Below are 26,133 nucleotides of genomic sequence, written 5' to 3' on the forward strand. Positions count from 1 at the left end.
CAATATATGTGAGTTTCAAGCTTTGCTTTTGGATTGATTTTCCCCATCTTTGGACTGCTTCAGTGGTGTCCATCGTAAGTTTGTTCTTCTCTTTCGAAAGAGTTTGGATATAAATTTAGTTTTTTTTTATTTAAGGTTATTTCATGCATATATAAAGTTTTATTTATCTCAGAAATTTCACTCATATTTATCTTTTTTTCAACAAAAAAAAACTAAAAAACCGTTGCTTGTCAATCAGTCAATAAACATGGGTTGCTACCGCTGAAAAGGACCAAAAGTGCCAAAAACAACAAACGCGCAGGGCAAAAGTGCCAAACGCAAAAGAAAAAAGGACCAAAAGGTTACAGCCCAAACATAAGGGACCAAAATCGCAATTTTTCCAAAACTCAATCCACCCTAGGTATAACTAAACCTAACGGCGTTCTCGTTCCCCACTTGCGCGAAATCCCCACTCGCGGTGAACCGTAGCAGCGTTCCCCACTCGCGAAGAACCCCAGCGGCGTTCCCCACTCGCGAAGGCGTTCTCGTTCCCCACTCGTCTTCTTCGAAATCCCTGAGCCGGGAGGGATTCTTCTGCTTCGATTCCTTCCTCCGGTAAGTTTCTTCTACTACGTGGCTATGTAATTCCTCGAATCTCGTACCGTTGTTTGTTTCTCCCCTCCTTTCTTGTCTTCGGATCTTGCTTCATCAAGCATGACCTCGTACCTTTCTTCAGTGCTTTTGATTTCTGAATTTAATCGCTCAGTCTGAAACTTATGATCTTCAATTTCAGATTGATGTGACAAAATCTTTTCTTGATTTTCTCTGGATTCAGTAGACATTTCATGCAATGCTGCAGCTAAACCATCCATTGGTTTTGTGATGTTTTCTCTTAGATCTTTGCTGGCATTAAGCTCGTCGACAGTCTCTCAATTTATGAAGTAGAAACATTGTAATTGTCAAGTGCTTGGGACCTCTGTCCTTCAAGTTTTGTAAGCTCAGTTTTTAATAGCTCAACTGTCTTCCCCAAGCTGATTGTTTTTTGCTGTGATAAACCAAGCTTCTTATCTGATTCTTTGAGATCCATTTTGTAGCTTGCCACCTCAATCTCCGTATTCCATCTTTCCTTTAAGAACAGCAATTTCAGTTTCAGCATCTTGCAACAATGTTGTTCCCTCTTCCATTTTTTTCTTTGTGATCACAAGAGGTTCAATTGCATATTTCTCCCCTGCTTTCTTTTCTTTGGAGAATTTTATCAGAAGTGAACCCTCTCATTTTTGTCTTCTTCTAACTAATTTGCAAGTGATAAAATTTTAGTTTCTGTTAATTAATGAGTAATGACTTATTCAAATACATCCGTGTCACATTCCCTATGAAGAATGGTATAACCCAAGTTTCTGTTATGAGTTGATTAGGATTAATTCTTACTAAGCTTGCAAAAGTCACTATGATTCCTTATCACGTTCACCATGATGAATGATATAACCCAAGTTTTTGTTATGAGTTAATTTGGATTTATCTTATCAATGCAAAATGAATTAGATATTTGAATTAGGTTGTTGATACTAATATTTTGATCTACTTTTGGACTGTCATGACATTATTTTGAACAAAACTTATTGGATGAATGCCATTTTGGATTGAGCTTGGATGATATATTATATTATGTTTATCAAAATTGTTAGTTGAATTAATCCAAAAATGTGATTTAGTCTGTCATGTTTTGTCTATTTGCATGAAATATGTATTTTGTCAATAAAAACACATGCTCAAACAAGTATGAGCTGCTCAAACTTTATCAAAATAATAACAAATTCTAAAAATTAAATACATAAATTATATTATAAAGGAAGAATCCGCTAAGGATCTGATCAAATTATATCGATCTCTTTCAAAAAATGACAGGGGAACGGGGCAGAGAGATAAGACGAGAGTAGAGATAGACATTAAAAATTTCACCTTAGTAAGGACGACGAGATCGACGATAGGAGAACCGCCCGAAACTGTACAGATGATAGACCAGGCTGCTTCGCTAACGGGGAGGAGGGTTTCACGCGATCGCTAGCGATGAAAAGCAAGACAGAGTTTAGCCAATATTATCCTAATCTTCAGTTGAATCGAACATATTTAAACTAGTTAGATCCGTTTAAACCAGGCTTAAACCGGATCTAACTAGTTTAAAGCGGTTTGATTCAACTGAAGATTAGGGTTTTTTTTGGCTAATCCCCTTCTTACTTTTCATCGCTAGTGATCGCGTGAAACCCTCCTCCCCGTTAGCGAAGCAGCCCGATCTCTCGTTCTGTATGGTTTCGGATGGTTCTCCTGTCGCCAATCTCATCGTCCTTACAAAGGTGAAATTTTTAATGTTTATCTCTACTTTCGTCCTATCATCTATCCACCCCGTTTCCCGGTCATTTTTTTGAAAGAGATCGATATAGTTCGATCAGATCCTAGCAGTTCTTCCTTTATAATGTAATTTTATATTTCGATCGTTTCATGCTTGTTTGAGCATGTCTCTTTTTATTCCTGTAAATCATCAGAAAAAGAATCTATCTAGGTTTACCAGAAGGTGAATAGTAGCTGATCCGCAGACGATGAGGGTGAAGAAGCAAAAGCGCCATCGCAAAGTGGTGCGCTTCTACTCCGCGTGCTTCGGTTTCCGAGAGCCTTATAAGGTTCTATGTGATGGCACCTTCATCCATCACCTCCTTCTCCACCGCCTCACCCCTATCAATGATGCTCTTGCTCGTCTTCTTGGAACTCGCATTATCCCCTTCACTACTAGGTTCGAGATGAGTTCCCTCTTTTTTATATTTCTTCTTTTTGTCCTTCCTGGCAAAAAAACACAACTTTGTTCATGTACATATATTTTCTCTTGCAGATGCATTATTGGAGAGCTAAGAAGCCTCGGTGAATCCCATTGTGAAGCCCTCGAGGCTGCTCAGAAGCTCATGATAGCTAGGTTTGCCCTTTTGATATTCTTGCAAACATACTACATTAATAGAATAGGTTTCTTGTCTTTTGAGAATTCTACATATCGTTATATCAGGTGCGACCATGAAAAGAGGATTAATGCCATGGACTGTATCGAGTCGGTTGTTGGAGAGGCGAACTCTGAGCATTTCTTTGTTGCCACTCAAGATGCAGATATGAGGAAAAAATTCCAGAAGGTGGTTCTATATCTCTTTTTGCCACTTATTTAAGAACTTGCATAATGATTTTTGGACCTATGAAGTTACATGATGATGATAATTGATAGATTTCTTTGTTCTACGTTGATGCTAAAGAACACACTGATTAATATAAGGGTTGAACACCTGTATAAAAGTTGTCATATCCAGCTTGACTTGTAAATTGTAATTCATATTTTTATGACTAGTTTGCGTTTTGATAAAGCTTAGAAAACTAATTTTGAGGTCCGAAACATGCTTTTAAAAGGTAGCCTGGTGCACGAAGCTTCTGCCAATGCGGGGTCTCACAGAAGGGTTTATTGTATGCAGGATAATTGCAAGAGGCTGTTTTTGAGATTCGAACTTGTGGGTAGCAATTTTACCGTTGCGTTAAAGCTCCCCTTCTTGGAAACATGCTTTTCTATGATTAAACTTTATTTCCATATGAAGGTGCATCCTTCGTATATGAGTTTGTACAAGGTTCTTATATACAATTTCCAGACAAGCTTGACAAGAGAATAAATTTAAGCTTGCTAATATACTCAAAGTTGACCATGCTAACCCAGGCTTGTTAGAAGATCACTTCTATTCACCTCTACGGAGGTACATTCAATTACTTATAATTGTCTGCAATTGTCATATTAGTTCCTTTATACTATGAGAGAGTGTCATTATTTTTTTTTTTAAAAAAATGTTTCTTCAAGTAAGATTTCCAATTATTCTGCTAATTGTTCATTTTAATATCTTTTTGCTTTACTGCTGGCATACAGATTCCTGGAGTTCCTGTGATGTATGGTCTTAGAAACTCTTTGTTCATCGAGCAACCTTCTTCGATGCAAAAACAATTTGTCAAATCTAGTGAGGAAAGGCGTCTGCATTTGCCTGAATCAGAAGATCTGAAACTGCGTGATATGAATCCCAGGGATACAATATCAAACAATCCTGACCATGGTGATGCAGATGAAACACTCCTCAGAACTGCTAGTGATAAAAGAAATTTGCTAGGCGTGTCACGGACTAGTCAATTAAAACGAAAGCGAGCAAAGGTTAGCTTTCTTATCATAAATGTTCTCATGAAACCAGTATCTAGGCAATTTTATCAGATGTTATTTCCATCCAGCAAATGACAATAGTGCAGTTTCTCTTTGTTTGATAAAATTTCAATCAGGTTCCATGAGAACTCCCAATCTAAGAATAAGGTAGATGTTTAACATTATATTAGTAAATGGCCAAGCTACTACAGGTGCCTATTCGTGCATGCTTGGTTACTGCTGTTAATGATAAATAAAGTTGATCGTTTCAAGGAGTGTATTGATGCTAATGTAACTAGATAGATTGAACTGGCTTTGTAGGATTATCATTTACTTGTAACTACAACTAATTTAATGACTGTTTATATGGCAGGATTGGCTATAGGATGAACAAAGTGGCAATTCCATTTTTGTATTCCTTGTATGAATCTACGAGAAATGTTATTCATTAGTTAATATTATGTAACATATTCTAAATGTAAACAATTTGAAGTTGTTAAGATATGCCCTTTCATATGCACTATAGTTCCTTACCTAGAAGAGCTATATATCAAGATAAGAATCTCAATTGCCTTTATTTGCAAATGAGGAGTGTACCCAATCCGAACTTTGACCACAGATGGGATATCAAATAAAATTAATTGCTAATACCAGTAGAACAATCAAATTTATTCAAAAATGATTATTCTAAAGGAAAGATGACTATAAAACATCATATGACACTTAAAATTTTGATTATATGATTTTTTTTGAACTTTTTTCTCAATTTAAATTTATCATATTTAGGCTTCTTTATACAACTAATCATGTGGTTGTACTAATTATTTTCAACAGGGCCCAAATCCACTCTCATGTAAGAAGAAAAAACAAAGCAATGATGCTTCTATTGCGAAGAAGCAGGTGAATATGGAGATACCTTTCTTTCATCTTTGCAACTCTTCAATTTTATCTTCTTTCTTCGCCTTTTCCGACTTATCTTTTTTGGGTAGGTGGGTAAACAGAAGCAATAGCTCTTAGATAGAGAAATGATTTTTTTTTTCCTCTATGCTTGATAGTATACTTGAAGTTGCAAAAACCTAAAATAGTGAAGTGTAAGTTATTCCTTTGTATCTTTCTCGTCTCAACCCAATAAGAACTATGATATCACCCCAAACATGCTTTCGGCGTCCCCATGTATCAAACATAGATTATATTCAATAAGTGCAATGCATTATCTGTCAGCTCTCCAGTTGGACAGTAAGAGTTGGAGAAGCAGTCTCTTCTACAAAAATACTTAGGCTATCAGAATCGGGTAGCTGGAAGTTGCATGGGGTAAACATCATAGTGATAGAAATAATTGGATGATTGCATCACTATATCCTAATTTAACTTATTACCTATAGGGCGTGTTTGGTTCAGAGTTATCGCTGATAACCTTGTTTGGTTTAAGTAATTGGTGACACCTGGTAATGCAACATTCCCGCCACATCAGCAATTAGGGAATAGAACCAGGAATCAGAAAACCTTGGAAATCTTAGGGTGCGTTTGGTTTGCACCGTTTTCTCAAACCAAACACCGTTTTTCAGAAAACGCGCGTTTTCCAGAAAATGAAAATGGAAAACGCGCGTACCAAACGCCCCCTTAGGTTTTCTACGATTCCAGGGTTATTAATATTTTTTTTCAAAAATACCCTTTGAAGAGCAGGAGATAAGCCTATGCCTTCTCTTCCCTCCGAGCTTGAAGAAGGCGTCGGTGCAGTCCATGGCGTCACGGACGAATACCCTTCGAAGAGCAGGATATAAGCCTATGCCTTCTCTTCCCTTCGAGCTTGAAGAAGGCGTCGGTGCAGTCCATGGCGTCACAGACACGCTGCTCCGCGACGCCGTGGTTGGTCACCTGGAAGAAGCCATGGCGCTCGCAGGCGAGCTGGACGAGCTCTGCCACCCGCCGCATGGACGCCTCGTCGTCGTGGAGGAAGCCATGTAGGTCCACCACCGGGGCGTCGAGCTCCTCGATGGCGACCTGTCGGTCGCTCCGAGGCCATACGAAAGCCTTGGGAATCCTGGTCTGCTTCCGGAGGCTGGAGGATTCGAAGTACACGCCACCGCCGGCGACGGCGACGTTCTCATTGTTGATGCCTCCCACCGGAGGACACCGGAAAATCGTGCTCGGTCTTGAATCCATGGAGACAAATCAATTTTATTATATAAAATCAATTTTATTTATTTATTATATATATTATCAACTTATTCATTAATATAATAATAATAATTATTATTATTATTAATTTAATTTAATTTAATTTATTCTACAAAATTAATCATATAATTAAACAAGGGGTAATATAGTAAATGTCAAGTTAGATTATACCATTACCTAGTTGAATCAAACAAGATTAAGATTATGTTTTATTCACTCATAATCTTGGTAATCACATAACCAAGGTTATATACGATAACTTGAACCAAACGCACCCATAAGGTATAATCTGATGTTGAATGATACCTTTTATTTCCTCTTTTTTACTTAGTAAATTAAATGTTCTTCAACTTAGAGTGTCTCAAAGCTAAACATGGGATAAATATGGTGGTTTTATGATTTTACACTATAAAATGATTTGCAAATCAGCTTATCTTGCGAAAAATGACAAAAAAAAATAAAAAAATGCTATAAGTTGATTAGCAACTCAATTTGTTATAAGATTTACAGGTGAAAACATACATTTTAGGATAACTAGAGACATGAAATGATCAATCTATGGTGGCATTAAACATCGAATAATTTTTTTATTTTCACAGTGCAAATTGATTTGCAAATCAACTTGCACTGTGGAAAATGACTGATATTGACACTAAGGTGCAGCAAGGTAACTAGATTTTGGTTAAAAATATTTTTTTGATATTTAAAAGCCTAAAATGTTCAACTTGGGAGCTTTTTCGGGAGGATGGTGGCAGTCGATCCACCATTAAACTGCGACTGTTCTAATTACTATTTGTATGGATGTATTTACATGCACAATTTATAAAGTTGATCCACAGAGTTTAAATTATTTTTTCTGCCATTCCTGCAGAATGGTGGCAATTCTGTTGGTGCTACGAAGAAGAAAAGAATCAGAAAAAGAAAGAGAACTAAAGAGCCAAAAAATGTAGATGCGTCTTGAAGCTAAATTACGGCTGTAACAAAATAGTTTCTGGCCATGAGGAAGAATAACAGAAGCCGAGAGCAACTGGACTTCACACATAGCTGCTACCTAAACTACAGTTTCAAGTCTCCCATCTATCTCACTTGTTTACTAATATATTCGTGGAAGCTCATTAGCTCAATTTTTAAGTTAGTAGAATATTTTGTTGGTCATTTGTTTTCTTGAACTTTTCTCGACTTCATGCTTAGCGTTTTATATTGAATTGGGTTGATATGGCTAATGCTTAAATGAGCGAACTTCTTTCAAGTTTATTTTTATGGTTTGTCGCCATGTCCTGCGTGAGAAGATATTGATTAGCGATATCTGTTGAAACCAAAAGAAAGAGTACATGACTAGAGTATATCGCACGGTGAGAGAGAAAGGGAGAGAGATGTCGGGGGAGATTTAGTGATCTGCAGTCTGTTTGTGGTTGAATGGTTATGGAAGTGGGGTGAAGTTCTTTTGCTTATCATGCAATATGGTCACTATGGTAGGTCAGCATGGTTGGAACAAGTAAAAATAATTAATCAGGTTGGGTAATATGAAAATTTTCTACTAATTATCAGAGTAAATCGGGAAACGTTCGCAGCGGGTAGCCCAGGAGTCCAGCATCCTTTAGTTACGTGCTTCATTTGGAGGAAATTTTTTTATAAATTTGTCATAATTGAAACTCAAACCGTGAATATCTGGATGACAATCTGAATATCTTACTGTTGCATTATAACCCCGGGAGCTATGGTTGGAACAAGTAAGCTGTGTAGGGAGAAAGACATTGAGGTTTCATATCTCATGGAACGGTGTCGATCGCGAGGGAAGGCATTAGAATCACAAAAGAGGTATGAATTTTGAATCTTGCAATATCTTATATGGAGTTTTACATGCTTGTGTATAACTTAAAATTTTAGTTTTTTTACACAATTGTTGTTATTAACTTAACAAGTATAATAAAATTGAAGGTACAAGTAAATTTAATTAATGAATAAAACATAATAAAGAGTCTTTATCAGATTTTTTTATAATGAATAATAGATATTCAATTTTAAAGAAAAGTAGCCCATTGGAAAGTGATTTGTTCAGACATTTGCAGCCTTCTCAATTGATCCTGCATCCGCTTCGGAATTTTCAGCAGCTGCCTTGGCTTTCTTTGCTTGGTAGTCTTCCACAGCCGCTTTGATTGCGTCCTCTGACAACACGCTGCACTGGAACTTCACCGGGGGAAGAAAAAGGTACTCAGCAATTTCTCTATAATGCATCACCGTCAGCAGAAGAATTGTAGAATTGTGAAAATACTAGATGAATAGAAGCAAGGGAACACAAAAAATTAAATGGATGATAACTAATTAAAAAGGCATTCCAGCCCATAAAATTTCTGCCAATCTGAAATCCCAGAGAAGGATCGGACTGTATTGGATCTATTGTATGTAATCTTACTTTGTAATGTGAGAGGTTGCGCTAAGGCCCCCCTTCTTGTTGAAGGGTCATTCTAAAAGGGTACTTGGGAAAATGATGGGGATTTCACAGAAACAGTTGAGGCACTGCGTTACCATAGATTATTGTGATACTATTGAATGAAACACCATGACACTTAGGGTGCGTTTGGTTCGGAGTTATTCTTGATAACCTTGGTTATCCATCCAAGGTTATCAACAAAAACCTTGTTTGGTTTAGGTATTCGATGATTCCCAAGTAATGTTCCATGCCCGACACGTCAGTAAAAGGGTCAGCCCGGAATCGGAAATCTCAGAAAACTAAGGTTTTTGTTGATTCCGGGGTTAACGAATTTTTTTTACCAAAAATATCCTCCGATAAGAAAAAACATGAAAAAAAAGAGAAAAAATGTAAAAAAAAATTTAAAAATGTAAAAAAATAAAAAAAAATTAAAAATTTATTTTTTTTTTAAATAAATAATTTTAAAAAATAAAAATAAAAAATAAAAATTTTAAAAATAAAAAATAAAATTTTTAAAAATGTTAAAAAATTTTAAAAAATTTAAAAAAAAAATTTAAAAAAATTAAAAAAAAATTTAAAAAATTTAAAAATTTTTAAAAAATTATAAAACTTTTAAAAATTTTAAAAAAATAAATAAATAAAATAAATAAATAAAAATTAAAATTTAAAAATGTAAAAAAAAAATAATATAAAAATATAAATAATATAAAAATATAAAAACATTAAAAAATAAAAAAACACATAAAAAAGTAAAAAAATATATAGGAAAAAGAAAAGTAAAAAAATATTAAAAAATAAATAATAATAATAATAATAATAATATTATTATTATTATGTATAGTTGGTTTTGTAACTGAGGGTAATACGGTAAAATATTAAACTAGGGTATTCATTAAAACCTTCAAACAAACAAGTTTTTGTTGCATTACCTAAGTTGAACCAAACAACATTTGGTTATGTTTTATTCCCTATAACCTTGGTTATGTGATTACTTGATAATCACATAACCAAGGTTATACATGATAACTTGAACCAAACACACCCTTATATCTATCTCATCAAGTATCAACATGCTAATTTTAATAAGCAATGCATTATGATCGATCATTTAGTGAATCGACTTCCATATTAAGTCTCGTTGTTCAAAATCCTCTTCGTTCATAGTATCAAATCCACCACAACTATTGAAATCAAGAAAAGACTTATACACAGGTCGCTTAGCTAGCTAAAATTCAATAGGAATGCCAAGTTCAACACAAGGTTCTAAAATTCGCTAGGCGCTAGTCGAGCGGCAGACCAGTGCCTAGCGCCTAGGCCTCCTAGGCGGGGACTAGGCGCCGCTAGGCGGATTCCTCGGTATCCCTTGTTTCATGTGGACTGTGGACAATGCTATATGTAAATCTAAATATTGTCTTAAACAATTTTATAGCAATGAAGATCTAACTATGTATGCTGAAATAAATACATACTTTCCGATACCAAAAAATGAACATGCAGTAAATATCATAATCATATAGTAAACAGTAGAACATTGGAAAATAGTAGCAATAGTTCAATTCAAGATTACAATGCATTGTGAACTAGTAACCACTAAGCAAAATATAATTGTTAAATAACATAAATCATGTCTTAACAAAATGAGTTCAAAATTGGGAAAACTAATAATACCTCATAGACTCATATTTATTCTGCTTCTTCTTCTCCATAATTTTCAATAACTTGTTCTTCATCGGACACAAACTCAATATCATTATTGTGATCCTCGTCTTCTTCTTCGGATTCAAAATCATCTTCATGGAGTTCTCTCACTCTGGAGCTTCTTCGGGGTTGTAGATTTTCATCTGCTCCACTTGCTTCATCAACCATTTGCCAAGTGAGCCCGGAACCTAGTTCAACTTCATCATCTTCCCCACCATCCACAATCCAACCTTGTGCATTTGAAGCATCTTTTGCAAGAAGGACATCAACATTTCTTTCTTTTTCTCTTTTTTGTTTGTTCAACAATCTAGCATTAAATTGGATAAATACTAGATTGTTCAACCTGTTGGCATCCAACCTATTTCTTTTCTTTGTGTGAATCTAAAAAAACAGAGAAAGTAAATACTATAGTTAGTACCTGAATATAGAGTATAGACGTTAAAAATTATAACTAATTTAATTAAAGAGTAGACTGAAAGTTTAAAACTTACTCCTTCAAATGTACTCCAATTTCTTTCACACCCAGATGAACTTGTAGTTAATGAAAGTATCCTCAATGCCACCCTTAGCAAGTTAAGTGTGTGAGCACCGTATGTACTCCACCATGCACATGGATCAAATGTATCATCATTTTTTTCACATGCTTTTGCTGCCAATGTTTTTCCAAATAACCCAGTCTTATTTCTATACTTTGGAAATTCCTTGTTAATAATTGTATCTTGTAAATCTAACTCATTGGCATGCAAAGTTTCCATGCATTCAAAAATCCCCATCGCGACCTCCTCATAAAGAGCAATCGAACTATCTTTGTAGTAAAAATAAGGATTCAACAAAAATGCAGTGGTATGCAATGATGTATCAAGTCTATCCTTCATTTTTGACTCAATAATGACTATGATAGGCTGATAATTTGATTCCACTTATTCAGAGCTACCTTGATATCTTCTTTAGCTTGAAGAAGCTCCCCATATAGAAACCCCATCGATGGCTTTCTATCTCCATCTACCAATCGAAGAACTCTTACCAAAGGAGCAAATATTTTCAAACAAAGTGTTACACCATTCCAAAAACTCATGCTCATCACTGTAGAGTAAGCCATTTTTCCTTTGTTTGTTTTTGACCATTTACATTTCTCTCACATATCACTTGTAAACATGGCCCTTAAACTAGCTTTTTTTTCAATCAAACTTTGCAATGTGAGGAAATTTGATGCAAACCTGATAACTCCTGGTCGAACTATGTCTCTCTTCTTCGTAAAACTTCTCATCAATGATAAAGTCTTATGGTGAGCATAGATGAAAATGGTAAAAGCCTTGGACTGCTGAATCACCTTTTTATATCGTGGAAGTTTGCCAATACTTTCAAGCATGAGATTAATAGTGTGAATTGCACATGAACTCCAAAAGATCGCGGATCGTTTTTCTCTTATCAATTTAGCTGCAGCCATATTGTTGGTGGCATTGTCTGTAACAATCTGAACAATATTCTGAGCTCCTACTTGTTCAACACACTTGTCAACATACTCAAAAATAAGTTCAGCTGTATGTGCCTCCTCTTAAGACTCCTTAGACTCTAAAAATATAGTACCCTCCTTGCAATTAACACACAAATTTAAGATGCTTCTTTTTCTATCACTCCATGCATCTGTCATGATCGAGCATCCATTCTTTGCCCATTCTTCTTCATGTTTCTTCAGCAATTGTTTTGTTCTTTCAACTTCGGCTTTCAATAGTGGCTCCCTAAGTTGATATTGAGTTGGAGGCTTGAATCCTGGTCCAAATTGACCCACTGCCTCCATTAGTTGCTTGAAGCTATCATTATCAACAGCATTGAATGAGATTCCATTTTCATAAACCCATCTCCCAACATATTGTTGAACTTGTTGAGTTCTCTCTTTGAAAAGAGCCTCATTTATATTTTTTTGCCGAAGTACTTTACTTCCACTGGAGCCTGCATTTTCTGGAGCAATTGCCGATGCATATCTATCCATGGGGCCAAGTGGAAGAGGTTTTTTAACTCCATCCATCCCTTCAATTTCAAGACCTTCTTCTTCATCTACGGAAATAATCACCTCTGCTCTACAACTTTGTTCTTCCATTATTTTGTTCTTCTTTCTGTTCCTCCCTTCTAAAATAGCCTGTTTGCACTTATTTTTGTCTTCTTGAGATGCTTTTCGACAACCAGATATATTTCCAGGTATATTTCCAATGTGCTCCTTTATCCTATACACTCCTCCTGACATTGCTTTTCCACATATATAACTTACATTTAATTTTGTCGAGATTCTTAGGATCAATCAATATCCCAAACTCTCATCCGATGTTATTTGACTTTCTTCTAAGAATCCCGGATTCGGGTTGAGTGACAGATGCTGTCGAAGATGGATTGCTTGCCATTGATAACAGATTAACAGTCTAATAGATAATCTGAAAAAATAATATATAACAAGACATAATCACATAACATATTAACATGATAATAAAATTTAATTATACCATACAGACATACAATATAAAATATTTCAATAACATTAAGTCATTAACAAGTTATTTTTTTATATATCTTAATCTAATTAATAAAATTTATTTGATATTTGTTTAAATAAATTAAATTTTAAATATATTTTTTATATTTTTAAATCTATTTTATACTTTTATAAATTAATAATATTTATTGGAATCTTTTAAATTTTAATTTATTTTTCATATTTTTAAAACTGATTTATATAAATTAATAATATTTATTAGAATTTTTAAAATTTTACTTTATTTTTCATATTTTTAAAACTGATTTATATAAATTAATAATATTTATTAGAATTTTTAAAATTTTAATATTTATAAATCCGATTAATATAAATTAATAATATATAAAATTTATAAATATGATTTATATAAAACATAAATTAATAATATGTATTATATTTATTAAATTTAAAATATTTTTTATATTTTTTATTTTTTAAATCTGATAAATGATAATATTTATTATAATTTTTAAATCTGTTAATATATAAATTAATATTTAATATTATTTATTTAAAAAAATTAAGTATATTATTTATATATTTAAATCTGATTATATAAGTTATAAAATTAATAATGGAATCTTAATTTTATATATAATTTTATATATTCAAAATTCTTTTATTAAAATTAATACAATTTATTATAAAAAAATAAATTTAAAATATATTTAATTGGGATGATAATTTTATTAGGTTTTACGAACCAACCTATTATTGAATTTGAAATTATCCCCGTTAGGAATTGTTTTAATTTAATAAATCTAAAAAAAAGAAAAAACAAAAACAAAAAACGCCGTCCCCCTCTCGCGACTCGCACGACAGTGTGGACGCCACCGGCCGCTACCGACGCCTCACGGGAGACCTCCGACGCCGCCGGAAGCTCCGCCGGACATGTCCAGCGCGTCCGGCGAAGTCCGACATTGCTTCCAGCGGCGCCGGAAGCGTCGCGGAAAGCTTCCAGTGCCGCTGGAAGCTTCACGAGATGCTGCCGGACGCGTCCTACGACGCTTCCGGCGGCTGCGGACGCGTCCAGCGTCGCCGAAGACTGCGCGACGATGACTCAACAGTTAACAACTTAACGAAACAAGTCAAACAACTTACCGGAGCCCGGAGCGACGAAGCCTTCGAAGCGGCGCACCGCGAAACAGCGACGATGACGACGCAGCGACGATGAGGACGAAACAACAAATTTGGAAGATGAATCGGCGCACGGCGAAGATGTAAACAGCAAATTTGGAACAAAATATTAAACGTTTAAAACTTAAATAATTCGGTCAAGGCCCGCCGAGGCCTGATGAGTCTCGCCGAGGGCCGCCTAGGGCCGCCGAGAGCTGCCTAGGTGGCCCAGCCTCCTAGGGCACCCGCCTAGGAGGTTTCCGGCGCGGCAGCATGCCGCGCAACGCCTAGGCGGCCGCCTAACCCGAGATTTCGAACACTGGTTCAACATGCTTAAAATGCTAGCAAATTGTTCTTGAACGTTCGACAACTTAACTATATTGTAAAGATCTTATATATTAACAACTGTTTGAATAATACACTTACTTGTTTTTGATGGATATCACTTCCTCTAGATTTTTCCCCTTCACCCATGCTGTAGCTGCAATTGATAATGGAAAATTGTCAAAAAGCGGATGAGATAAAGTAGTTATTACATACAAAATTGATGTTTTAAACATTTTACACCCAAAATGAAAAGTATCATTTGATTGGAGAATAGTATCTATAGTTTTCCTTCTTATTCAATGCCTGCTAAATCCAACTTTCAGAATCCAGCCACAAATGCATTTTTTTACATTATAAATTCAAGCAAGAATCTAAATAGAGTTTGTTTATAAAGATTGTTCACCAATCAGATGATTCAAGAACCCATCACAATCGCAGGTAACAATTTGTTCAAATTAGATTTAAATTGTGACATTGAGCGCTGCAAAGGAGGAAAAGCATATAGAATGAGAATAGAGGAATGAGGATGTGCGGTTATAAACCCTAAATCCTAAAACCGTAGATCCTAAACCCTAATGGTCTGTTTGAGAGGAGGTGAGGGAAGGGGAAGGAAGGAGAAATAAGGGGAAGGGAAATTTTGAACCTTGTTTGGGAATGAGTGAGGGAAGGAAAGGAAAAGTAAGGAAGGGTAAGCTTTAACCTTCGTTACCCATGGAAAGAACCCCGAATTGGGGTGTAAGGAAGGGGAAGGTAAAATAAAAGATTTTTTATTCCAATTTTATCCTTGTTCTTAATAGTTTAAGAAATTTTCTAATTTCTAATTTTGCTATGTCGCCGGAGTCCAATTTCCTCGCCTTCTTCACAGCTCGCCTACTGCCAGATCATAAGAGGAGGGGATTCGACACGTCTTCTAACTGAATTGAAAGGAGAAACCAATTTTGCCATCAAAATTTAAGAGGATATCTACTATTTTTTAATTTTACCATCAAAATTTAATAAATTTTTAAAGAATAGGAATTCTCGTTATCAGCGTTATCTTTTAAATTTTTTTATTTAAGATTTATAAAATCATTATTTTCATTATTTCTCATTTAATTACTTAATTATCGATAATTCATTATTTTGTTATGAATAGTATAAAAATATTAATTTTTTATTAAAAAAATAACTAATCTAAATGATACTATAAAAATTAATTTTATCATTAAAAATATCTAATTTATATTTATAAAATAAATATTAATATTATGAAAAATGTCTAATTTAAAAAATAAAAATATTTTTATAACTTTATCTATTTAATCTTTATTCTCTTTCCTTTACTCCCAAACAACTTCCCTCCCTCCCAAACAAGAAGAGGTTAAATCGTGCCATTGAGAGCTGCAATGGAGGAAAAGCATATAGAATGCGAATATAGGAATGAGGATTAGTGGTCATACCGACAGAAGATGATGCAATGGCGGCGACGCAACCAAAGGTCTGGTAGCGGGCGTCCACGATCTTCCCGGTGGCATCGTCAACCTTGATCTGGAGCTGCATCACATGGCCGCATGCTGGCGAGCCGACGAGCCCCGTCCCAACCGAGGGATCGTTCTTCTCAAACGATCCGAAGTTCCGAGGGTTCTCGAAGTGATCCACCACCCTCTCGTGGTACCTTCGCTCCCCTGCCGCCGCCGGAGCCGGTCGCTCCCATCCGAACCCGAGTGTTCGCCTTCCCGCAGCTCTCAACATGCTGTTCTCGAAGCGATCCGCCATCCTCTCGTGGTACCGTCGCTCCACCCCACCTCCCGCCGCCGCCGCCGCAGCAGCCGCCGCCGCTGCCGCAGCCGCCGCCGCCTCCGCAGCTCCCATCCGAACCCGAGTGTTGACCTTCCTGCAGCTCTCAGGCGTCGGGCAGGATCCTCTGCGTCCTTTCGTCGCCTCTCTTCTTCCCTTCGGTTGCGATATTAGATATTAAATAAGAGATTGAAAAAAAAGGAAACACTAAAATTTACTAAAATAAAATTATTCGGTCTAGATAATAATTAAATAATTACCTTATTTATCTTTATTTTAATAATAACAGACATATTCGACCGAGATAATAATTACCTAATTACATTATCAACCTTAATTTGGTAATAATAAACATCTTTAGTCAAAATTTTACTAAAAAAAATATTACCTTAATATTATTGTATCACTTCAATGAATATCTTATTATTATTATTATTATACATTTAATAATTATTTTTTAAGTTAAAAATTAAATTAGGTTAATATCATTTTTTTATACTGAAAATAATTTTAAAACTTATTAATAATTTTTCATTTTATATAAAAATATGCAATGTAATGATTCTCTTTAGTCTCGAGTCTTAGGATTATCAACACCGAGAAGTTTTTATAAATATCTTGGACCGACAATATTAGAAAGTATACTTTTCTCAATTTTTTGGTTAAAATTAAATTAAATTTTTACGAAAGAAAATTCATTACAGTAGCTTGTTGTTAGGGTTCTTGAGCGTCGCCCTTATGTTACACTGCTGCATAGGTTTAGCATCCTCTTACCAAGTCCAATTTATGAATATTTTGGCTAAGATCAAATATAGTATATGTACTTAAATTAATTTTTGTTATAAGAGATAGTGTGTGACAATAACTTCCTACTTGGGTTCTCGAGCGTCAAGGAAGAACTCAAATAGTTCGGATTCTCATTCTATTATATTACACATGTAATATGTATACACGTTCGCTAATATATAAAAGACAAGGTCTACAATCCGTTAAGGCTTTAGTACAAATGATGACCAATTGATTAAGATTTACCCCATCATGTACCTCATGTCTATGCACGTATATTTACCTCTCTCTATATCCGTAGGATTTTTGGTGTAACATGTAAGGAAATATGTTGTTAAACACGCAGCGGAAAAACATATTTCCTTCAGAAAATCCATGCGAAGGGAAACAAAATTATATATACTAAGTTTATATCTAAGAACATGATATAGTATATCTTTGTTGCATGCTCACGGACTCCCGACAGCTCGGATCTCAGTACGAACATATGCTCGCGCCTCTATGATATCCACACAAACAAGGGTTTGTTTGTCTCACAAACTCACTAAGTGGAGATGCCTACCCCCTAAGGTTGTGCTAGCAACCTATGAAGGAGGATTCGGCCAAGAGGAGAAGAAAGGGAGGAGATGATGAAGTGAGAAAAATGAGAGTAAAATTAGCTTAAGTATTTTCATCTAATGAAAATACTTAATACTCATTAACTCCATTAATGAGGCTTAATGAGTATTCACTCTTCATTAAGGGTCATTTTGAAACTCCTCTCTTTCATATTCAATTTCGAAAAATTGAATCCAATGATTCATTGAATTCAAAATTCAATGAATGTTACCATTTATCATTGAATTCAAAATTCAATGAATATCATCATTAAACTCACTCGAGTCTAACTCAAGTTTAACTCACTCGAGTCTAACTCATGTCTAATTCAATCGACTCTTAATTAATCCTCATGCAATTCAAATTCAATGAATCATTATTTCATTAATTTGAATTGACTTTCTCTAGTCTAGTTTGAGTTGGACTTAATCCAATAATTAGATCCAATTAAGTCTAAGAGGGTGTTTGGCTAAACTTATTAAAAACAGCTTATAAGCTTGTACAACTTATAAGTTGTTTTAGAAGCTTATAAGTTGTTAGGTCTTATTTTAAAAATAAGTTGTTAAAGTGTTTGAATGAACTTATTACAATCAACTTAAAGGTATTGATATGTTTGGTATTATAAGATATTTTTATTAATAAAATTACCAAAAAGGGTATAATACTATTAATAGAGGATTTTGGGCTTTTTATTAATAAAGGATTTTGGACGAATTTCTGCACTGGGGGAGAGAAAATTGGAAAGAGGCGTTGGTGGAGAAGATGACATGCGTTGGAAGAGAAGTCGACGGAGATAGAAAGATATTAGGTTTATAAAAATTTATGGAGGATAAGATGAGGATTTATGAAATTATATAAGGATATTTTAGAGAAAAAAATTATTAAAATAAGATATTTTTTAAAAAAGTAGGGTCTTCCATACTTTTTTAAAAATAACTTATAAGTTCCAAAACAGTTTATTTTGACAGCTTATAAGATGTTTGAAAAAAATTTTACCAAACAAATTTAAAGAGCTTATAAGCTCCAAAACATCTTATAAGCTATTTTAGAGAGCTTATAAGCTTAGCCAAACACTCTCTAACTCAATAAGTCCAATTCGAATTAGACTTAATCCAATTATTCATCATATGAATACATCTCCAAATCTACTTGTTCTTTATGTGTGACCCAATAGGTTCTCGTAACGTTGGCAATGTACCCAAATCAATATTTAGATACATAAGAAATGAGTGGCATCTAGCAATACATCATTGCTACCTAAGTGACGAGAAGGTCAAGATCCGACCTAACCTGTCTATGGTTATTTTCTTGTATGACTTGGTCTCTCTATCCTTGATATTTAGTTGATCAACGAGGCATAGATCGTGTCATCCTCTTATCAACCTTTGTGTTTCTTGATCTCTAAGTAGACACACTCAATCAAATAAGCTCAATATCTCATATTGACTCATTTGCGCATGACCATGCTTTCTTGTGTCCTACTAATCAAGGGGTCCACAGATATCGTTTCCGTCATATGGAAGGGATAGATCCCATCTACATCACTCATATCCCTCCGCATAATTCATTGCATACCTAGTGATTGACTTTATTGCCCACCTTATTACAGGTGACGTTTGTCGATACCAAAGTACACAACTTCTTATGTAGGGAATCGTAGTGACTTCAGGTCAAAGGACTATTCATACCAATAGTCACATGAGAATGTTTATGACACTCATATAACGATCCATGAAACATTCTCATGGCGGATCATTCAATATATATTCTCTAATATATACCCATGTGTCAACCTGATATCTCATATTCATGACTTGTGAGATCAAGTCATCCGTTGACCTATATGCTAGTCTCAACGCATTAATATTGTCCTTGTATATTAATGTTCGACTAGGAACAGTTAAAAGTAGTGTTCTCTATAATATCTCACTATCAATTCTCATGGACATATGATACCCTAAACCCTAAATCTATTACCCAAGGACATTATTATACTTATTCAATTGACACTAAACTGAAATAAATATAATAACCAACTTTGTCTTTTATTAATAATGACATATGATACAAATTGAGTCATTTACAATCATCTCATAATTGGTACTATGACTAATATTAACATAACAATCAGGGGTTGAATCTCGTAGGAATTCACAATCTAGAATTCACCTTACTATGTACCTGCCGCTTGTATACCTGAATTTACTTTCTTCCATATCGATGATACTAACTCTAGGAGTCGTTAAAGTGACGGATCTACCTTTTAGTTCCACAATGAGGTCTCTCCCCCTCTCCAAACCTATAATCACATGCATTTTCTAATTTATTAGGTGGAAAAAATGTGAAGATGGATCTTAATTTATTAGGTGGACAAATAAATTTTATTTCTTTAAAAAATGTGAATAAATCCTTGTGCAGTTTTAAAATCTGTTTAAACTTTTGAAAATATAAAAATATTATTATTTTAGATAAATAAATAAAAATTCTTTTGTATTTTTTTTCTTTTCTAAAAAGGTCTTTTGAATTTCTTGATTTCTATTGCTGCTTAATGATCATGAATTTCTTTATTGGGCCACTTTGAGCCAATGGGCCGCCCATTTATCTATTGATATAAGCCCAATTCGTCAAATACCGTCGCTCTCCTTCTCTGGTCGTTTTCAGTTCTCGAAGGTAGCGTTAGGGCTTCGGTAGATTTCTTCCGTTCGCCTTCCACATGGCCGCCACCGCCGCTGTTCCTCGAGCTTCTTCGAAGACAGAGAGCTACGTGGACACGAAGCGGCGCGACGATGTCCGTCAGGCTAACATCATCGCCGCCCGCGCGGTCGCCGACGCCGTGCGCACTAGCCTGGGTCCCAAGGGAATGGACAAGATGATCGCATCCGCCAACGGCGAGGTAATCATCACCAACGACGGCGCCACCATCCTCAACAAGATGGAGGTTATTCAGCCTGCCGCCAAGATGCTCGTCGATCTATCCCGTTCCCAGGACGCCGCAGCCGGTGACGGCACGACGACCGTGGTCGTACTGGCGGGATCCCTTCTAAAATGCTCCCTTTCTCTCCTCTCCGCCGGCGTCCACCCCACTGCGGTCTCCGATGCCCTTCACCGCTTGTCCATTCGTGCTGTCGACGTCCTCCATGGTATGGCCATTCCACTTGATCTCTCCAATCGTGACGCCCTTGTAAAGTCTGCCGCCACCTCCCTCAACAGCAAGGTCGTCAGTCAGTATTCCTCCCTTCTGGCCCCCTTGGCAGTTGACGCTGTCCTCTCCGTCGTCGACCCTGCACAACCGGACATTGTTGACCTCCGCGATGTGAAGATAGTGAAAAAGCTGGGAGGCACTGTCGATGACACCGAGCTGGTTAAAGGCCTCGTCTTTGATAAGAAGGTCAGCCATTCAGCTGGCGGCCCAACTCGGGTTGAGAATGCTAAGATCGCCGTCATACAGTTTCAAATTTCACCGCCAAAGACCGACATTGAGCAGAGCATCGTGGTCTCCGACTACACCCAGATGGACCGGATCCTACGAGAAGAACGGAATTATATTCTAGGGATGGTCAAGAAGATCAAGGCAACAGGTTGCAATGTGCTTCTTATTCAAAAAAGCATTCTGAGAGATGCTGTGACTGATCTCTCACTGCACTACCTGGCCAAGGTGAAAATTCTGGTGGTAAAGGATGTTGAAAGAGATGAGATTGAATTTATCACAAAAACTTTGAACTGCCTGCCAATTGCCAATATTGAGCACTTCCGAGAGGACAAGCTAGGGTTCGCAAGCTGCGTGGAGGAAGCCTCGGTCGGGGATGGGAAGATTGTGAAGATCACAGGGATCAAAGATATGGGAAGGACAACAACTGTTCTTGTTCGGGGATCAAACCAGCTGGTTCTTGACGAAGCAGAGCGCAGTCTCCATGATGCACTTTGTGTTGTCAGGTCAATCCATCCCTGTGTTATATTTTCTATACCTCTGTGCAAATAGAATTCCATATTTACCTGCAATTTTAGAGTCAAAACCATTTGTAGCTGAAGGAGAATTTTTATTGTCAGATTTTTTTTTTCTGTTTGGTTTTTGTTTTTGGTTATACATGGTGAAAGCATTGTATGTTTGGGTTGGGTAGAAAGGGCCTGAATCTCGATATTGTGTTATAGAACAATTTTTGGGCTGTTAGTGAGTTATCGGGTAGGGATTAACATGGCTTCACTTTTATGTTTGGAACATGTTCAGGTTTTTAATGAGCCCGGTTAGAAAAGTGTGAAGTTTATTGAGGATGTTAGGGGCTGTTGTGATTGTAGTTGGTGCATAATTTGTCAATAGTTCGATCATAGACATTTGATAAGTTATGTATGTCATTTAGAGGGTCTTTGTTAGGGTAAGAAGTCGGAAACGAATGGTAATGATACTAATAAAACGAATGGTAATGATACTAATCAGTGACTTCCATTTTGTTTCGTAGATAATGGTACACTGGTATTGATCATTCTCATTTTAAAGCGGTAATAATTATTTGAAGTCCATTTCTCATCCGTTGGTCAGGAATCAATTTAGAAATGTTGTGAAGTTGTCGGCTTAAAATTTACACATTTTCATAAGATACCACATATTGATTTATGGCTATATTATCAATAAGCACAATAGCACTGCAAATGCTCCTTTCCATTGAATCTGTAGCTTTCCTCAATTCAATAGGAGATTCTATGTAAACACAAAAAAATCAAGTCAGCTTGGATCGAGCATAAATTAAACCGCTCCTAAAAATGGTGATTAGATGACAATACGGGTCTGATTTTGTTTTTTTTGTTGAAGCTAATCGGAAAATTTAGTAGCTTTTTATGTAATGATGCTTAGTTGTTGGTCATTCTTAACAGATGTTTATAACAACTAATGTAATTTACATTTTCTTACAGATGCTTGGTAAATAAGAAGTTTCTAATTGCTGGTGGGGGTGCACCGGAGATCGAAATGTCCAGGCAGCTTGGAGCGTGGGCTAAAGAGCTTCAAGGCATGGACAGCTACTGCATCAAGGAGTTTGCAGAAGCTCTCGAGGTCATTCCCTACACTTTGGCGGAGAACGCCGGTCTAAACTCGATAGTCATTGTCACAGAGCTCAGGAACCGGCATGCCCAGGGCGAGATCAATGCTGGGATCAATGTGAGGAAGGGGCAAATCACAAACATCCTGGAGGAGAATATCGTGCAACCGCTATTGGTTAGCACCAGCGCAATCACATTGGCAGCCGAGTGTGTGAGAATGATTTTGAAGATAGATGACATTGTCACTGTGAGGTAAAGCTCTGGAGGAGGGAAATATGCGTTTTTTGTTTCGAGTTTGGAACTAGTACTAGTTTTCTTCTTGGGGTTTAAGTTGTGGCTTGATGATCGTTTACTATTTTGAGACACTCATGGTTTTTGTCTTGCAAGTTATTGGTTGACTGTTAGTATGATTAAATTGTTGTGCTTTTTTCATGTTTGATATTAATCAGTTTTCGTTGCTATCTTTACTTTGTTAAATTTCTTTAAATATTGCACTTTGATGATCTTTTATTATTGCCAATAAATTACACAAAAACTCTTTATTTAGAGGTTGTTTTAAAAACTTATCACAGTCACTGCTTCCCTAAAACATATAAATATTTACATATATTTACATTAAAAATTATTTTAAAAAATATATTTATATGTACTTACAAATCCTTTAGAATGAGAGCTTCAAGTTTTTATCCTTTTAACCACTCGAAGTTGCAATTTGTATTTGAAACATTACACTGATGCAAAAATACCTCAAGATTTAATGCTTATAGAAATATGATTTACAATATAGATTTGATTTAATATTTTTTATATTGTTTATAAGAATCCTAGTGTTTTTTTTTTCCGGTAAGAAATGGCTCAGAAACTCTTTTGTCGGGAGGCAGGTAAAAATTATTTTTAATAATTTTAAAAATAATTCTTTTTCTTCCAATATCTCATCCTAATAAAATTTAACTTTTGAATTATAAAAGTTAATTTAATTAAAAATACAAACATTAATCTGTAACAATTTACTGTGTATCTTATTTTGTTCCTTGTCTTCTACCATAAATATACGAATCAACAGAAATTTTTCATTCCATAAATATGAAAGCAAAAAAAAAAAAAAAACAGCATGATAATTTTTTTCATTCCATAAATATGATAGGAAAAAAGCATGATAGATTATCTCATATGAATATAATATGTCATGACAAGACAATGAAAATTGAAAAAAAAAAGGTGAAATTTCTTTAAAAATTTGAAAAAACTATAATAGTAACTTTTAATGAATAGAATGCGCATTTATTTTAATTAACTAATATTTTACATCTACGTATGGCAAAGGTTGATTTTTTTAAAAAAATTAAAATATACATTTAAAATACTTTATCTTCAAATTCTTTGAATAATTTATCCCTATTGGTTTACTTGACGGAAAATAATAATGACAAAAAAGAGAAAAAATAATTCAAAGAAATCTGGTCTACTTTTGTTCGACATCAACCATTACTTTGCCGAGCTGGTTGACATAAGAAGAGGACCAACGGCCAAATTGCAAGTTTGCAACAAGTAACATCAAAATCAACACTCAACCTCGTCAAGTGCTCTTCTTAACTCGTCCTGACACCGAATTATTTATCAGGTTTATGTCCTTTCCATACAATGATGACGGTTAATAAGATTAAAAAAAAAAAAATCAATCATCTTAACATCTGGTCGATGCGATTTACCACATAAAATCTTTTATTCAAATCTTAATTTATTCCAACATGTCTTTTTCTATATCTTAGCCGCTTGTATTAATGGTTAGTAGTCATCCGTGATTTACCTTCTCCGTGTTAACTTAAAAATAAATTAATGGGAGTACTGAAAGTAAGTAAATCACCTTTTACCACATGGAATCACTACGATCTTTTGCCACTAAGTGCTCAACAATTAGACATCATTTGGTTAGAAATATAATATGAATGAGAATTAAATTCAAATCGTTGGATGAGGATCGAGAAATCTGGATCTTCGATTTGAATAAGTGCCCTTTGGATGACTCAATCGTAACTATTGATTGACATCCAAATAAAGAGACTTTGTATCTCTTAGGAAGAGATACAATCTAAACCATCCAATTCAAGTTGGATGGTTGAAATTTAATTGAACCACGAGGTTCTTATACCTTTTCACTTAGTATAAATAAGACCTCTCACCTTATAATTTCACTCACTTAATTCATTTTAATTCAAAGCAAACATTGCATTCCATACTTGCATTTGGAGAGTTTGAAAAGCTTTTTTGATTCAAAGGTCTTACAATTTAGTGCTGTCATCATAAATAAAGTTGTTATATCTTGGGAGATGATTATCGTATTCCATGACCACCGTGTGCGAGCCAAATCCGTCTTAAACAGATAAAATCTAACTCTAGTCTCGACTTCGCCAAAGCGATATTATACCGTCATTTTTTACACCACAACCAGAGATAAAGTCTAACTCTGCCCGCGCTTAGATTGCAACACAACCAGATACCAACATATTTTTTGCCCTAAATAACGAACAATGTATCATCTCGAGCAAGGGCATAGTTACATGGGGGGGGGGGATTAATACATTAAAATATTTTAAAAAAAGAATTTAGTTATAACTGTTAGTTAGAGCCCTAGAGCCAATCATTTGATGATTGTTGTATGGACTCATTGTATCATATTCTTGTATATTAATAAAGGCATTTGTTTTGGTTATTATGCTTACTTGTATTGGTGCCAAATAAACTAAGTATAATAACGTCCTTGAGTAGAGGGTTCTTACATATATCAATCGGTTAGTTGAACCGATAGTGAGATGATATAGGGAACACTACTCTTAATCATTCCTAGTCGAGTATTAACATTCAGGGACAATGTTAATGCGACGAGACTAGCATGTAGGTCAACTCGATGACTTGATCTCAAAAGTCATGGATATAGAGATATCAAGTTGACACATGGGTATGCATTGGAGAATGTATACTGAATGACCCGCCATGAGAAAGTATCATAGATCGTTATATGAGTATCATATACTTTCTCATGTGGCTATTAGTATGACTACTAGTCCTTGAACCTGAAGTCACCATGGATCCTTACATAAGGAGTTACGTACTTTGGCTTCATCAAACGTCACCCGTAACTGGGTGAACTATAAAGGTGATTACTGGGTATGTAACGAATTATGCAGAGGGATGTAAGTGATGTAGATGAGATCTATCCCTCCTATATAACGGGAGCAACATCGATATTCTTGATAGAGTGAGACCACGAAGTGCATGGCCATGCCCAAATGAGTCAATATAAGATATTGAGCTCATTTGATTGAGTGAGTCTACTTGGAGTTCAAGATTTAGATTGATTAGAGGATGACACGGTCTATGCCTCACATTGATCAATCTAGATGTCTAGGATAGAAGGACAATGTCATATTTTGTGAGGAGTCACAATTAGTAGTCACAAGGTGATATTGGATCTCAACATTCTTGTAA

The 26,133-nt window shown here is 35.4% G+C and overlaps 3 protein-coding genes across 3 annotated transcripts; 2 read left to right on the forward strand and 1 right to left on the reverse strand.

Moving 5' to 3' along the window:
- Positions 1-423: 423 nt before the first annotated feature.
- On the forward strand, positions 424-7,589 carry LOC122041345 (rRNA-processing protein UTP23 homolog). The gene is made up of 7 exons (XM_042600991.1): positions 424-594; positions 2,537-2,764; positions 2,861-2,941; positions 3,029-3,149; positions 3,920-4,195; positions 5,015-5,080; positions 7,230-7,589. Exons 2-7 carry the CDS (start codon positions 2,574-2,576, stop codon positions 7,317-7,319), a joined length of 825 nt encoding a protein of 274 aa, XP_042456925.1. The 5' UTR covers positions 424-594; positions 2,537-2,573; the 3' UTR covers positions 7,320-7,589.
- A 567-nt stretch (positions 7,590-8,156) lies between these two features.
- LOC122043737 (iron-sulfur cluster assembly scaffold protein IscU-like) lies at positions 8,157-16,308 on the reverse strand. The gene is made up of 3 exons (XM_042604328.1): positions 15,897-16,308; positions 14,557-14,611; positions 8,157-8,582 (listed from the first exon to the last, which is right to left on the reverse strand). The coding sequence occupies exons 1-3, from the start codon at positions 16,306-16,308 to the stop codon at positions 8,414-8,416; spliced, it is 636 nt and encodes a 211-aa protein (XP_042460262.1). The 3' UTR covers positions 8,157-8,413.
- A 3,953-nt stretch (positions 16,309-20,261) lies between these two features.
- On the forward strand, positions 20,262-23,062 carry LOC122041347 (T-complex protein 1 subunit delta-like). The gene is made up of 2 exons (XM_042600992.1): positions 20,262-21,549; positions 22,522-23,062. Exons 1-2 carry the CDS (start codon positions 20,330-20,332, stop codon positions 22,901-22,903), a joined length of 1,602 nt encoding a protein of 533 aa, XP_042456926.1. The 5' UTR covers positions 20,262-20,329; the 3' UTR covers positions 22,904-23,062.
- The last annotated feature ends 3,071 nt before the right edge of the window (positions 23,063-26,133 follow it).

The sequence above is a fragment of the Zingiber officinale genome, chromosome 2A, assembly GCF_018446385.1.
Source record: "Zingiber officinale cultivar Zhangliang chromosome 2A, Zo_v1.1, whole genome shotgun sequence".
In the NCBI taxonomy this organism is placed as follows: Eukaryota; Viridiplantae; Streptophyta; class Magnoliopsida; order Zingiberales; family Zingiberaceae; genus Zingiber; species Zingiber officinale.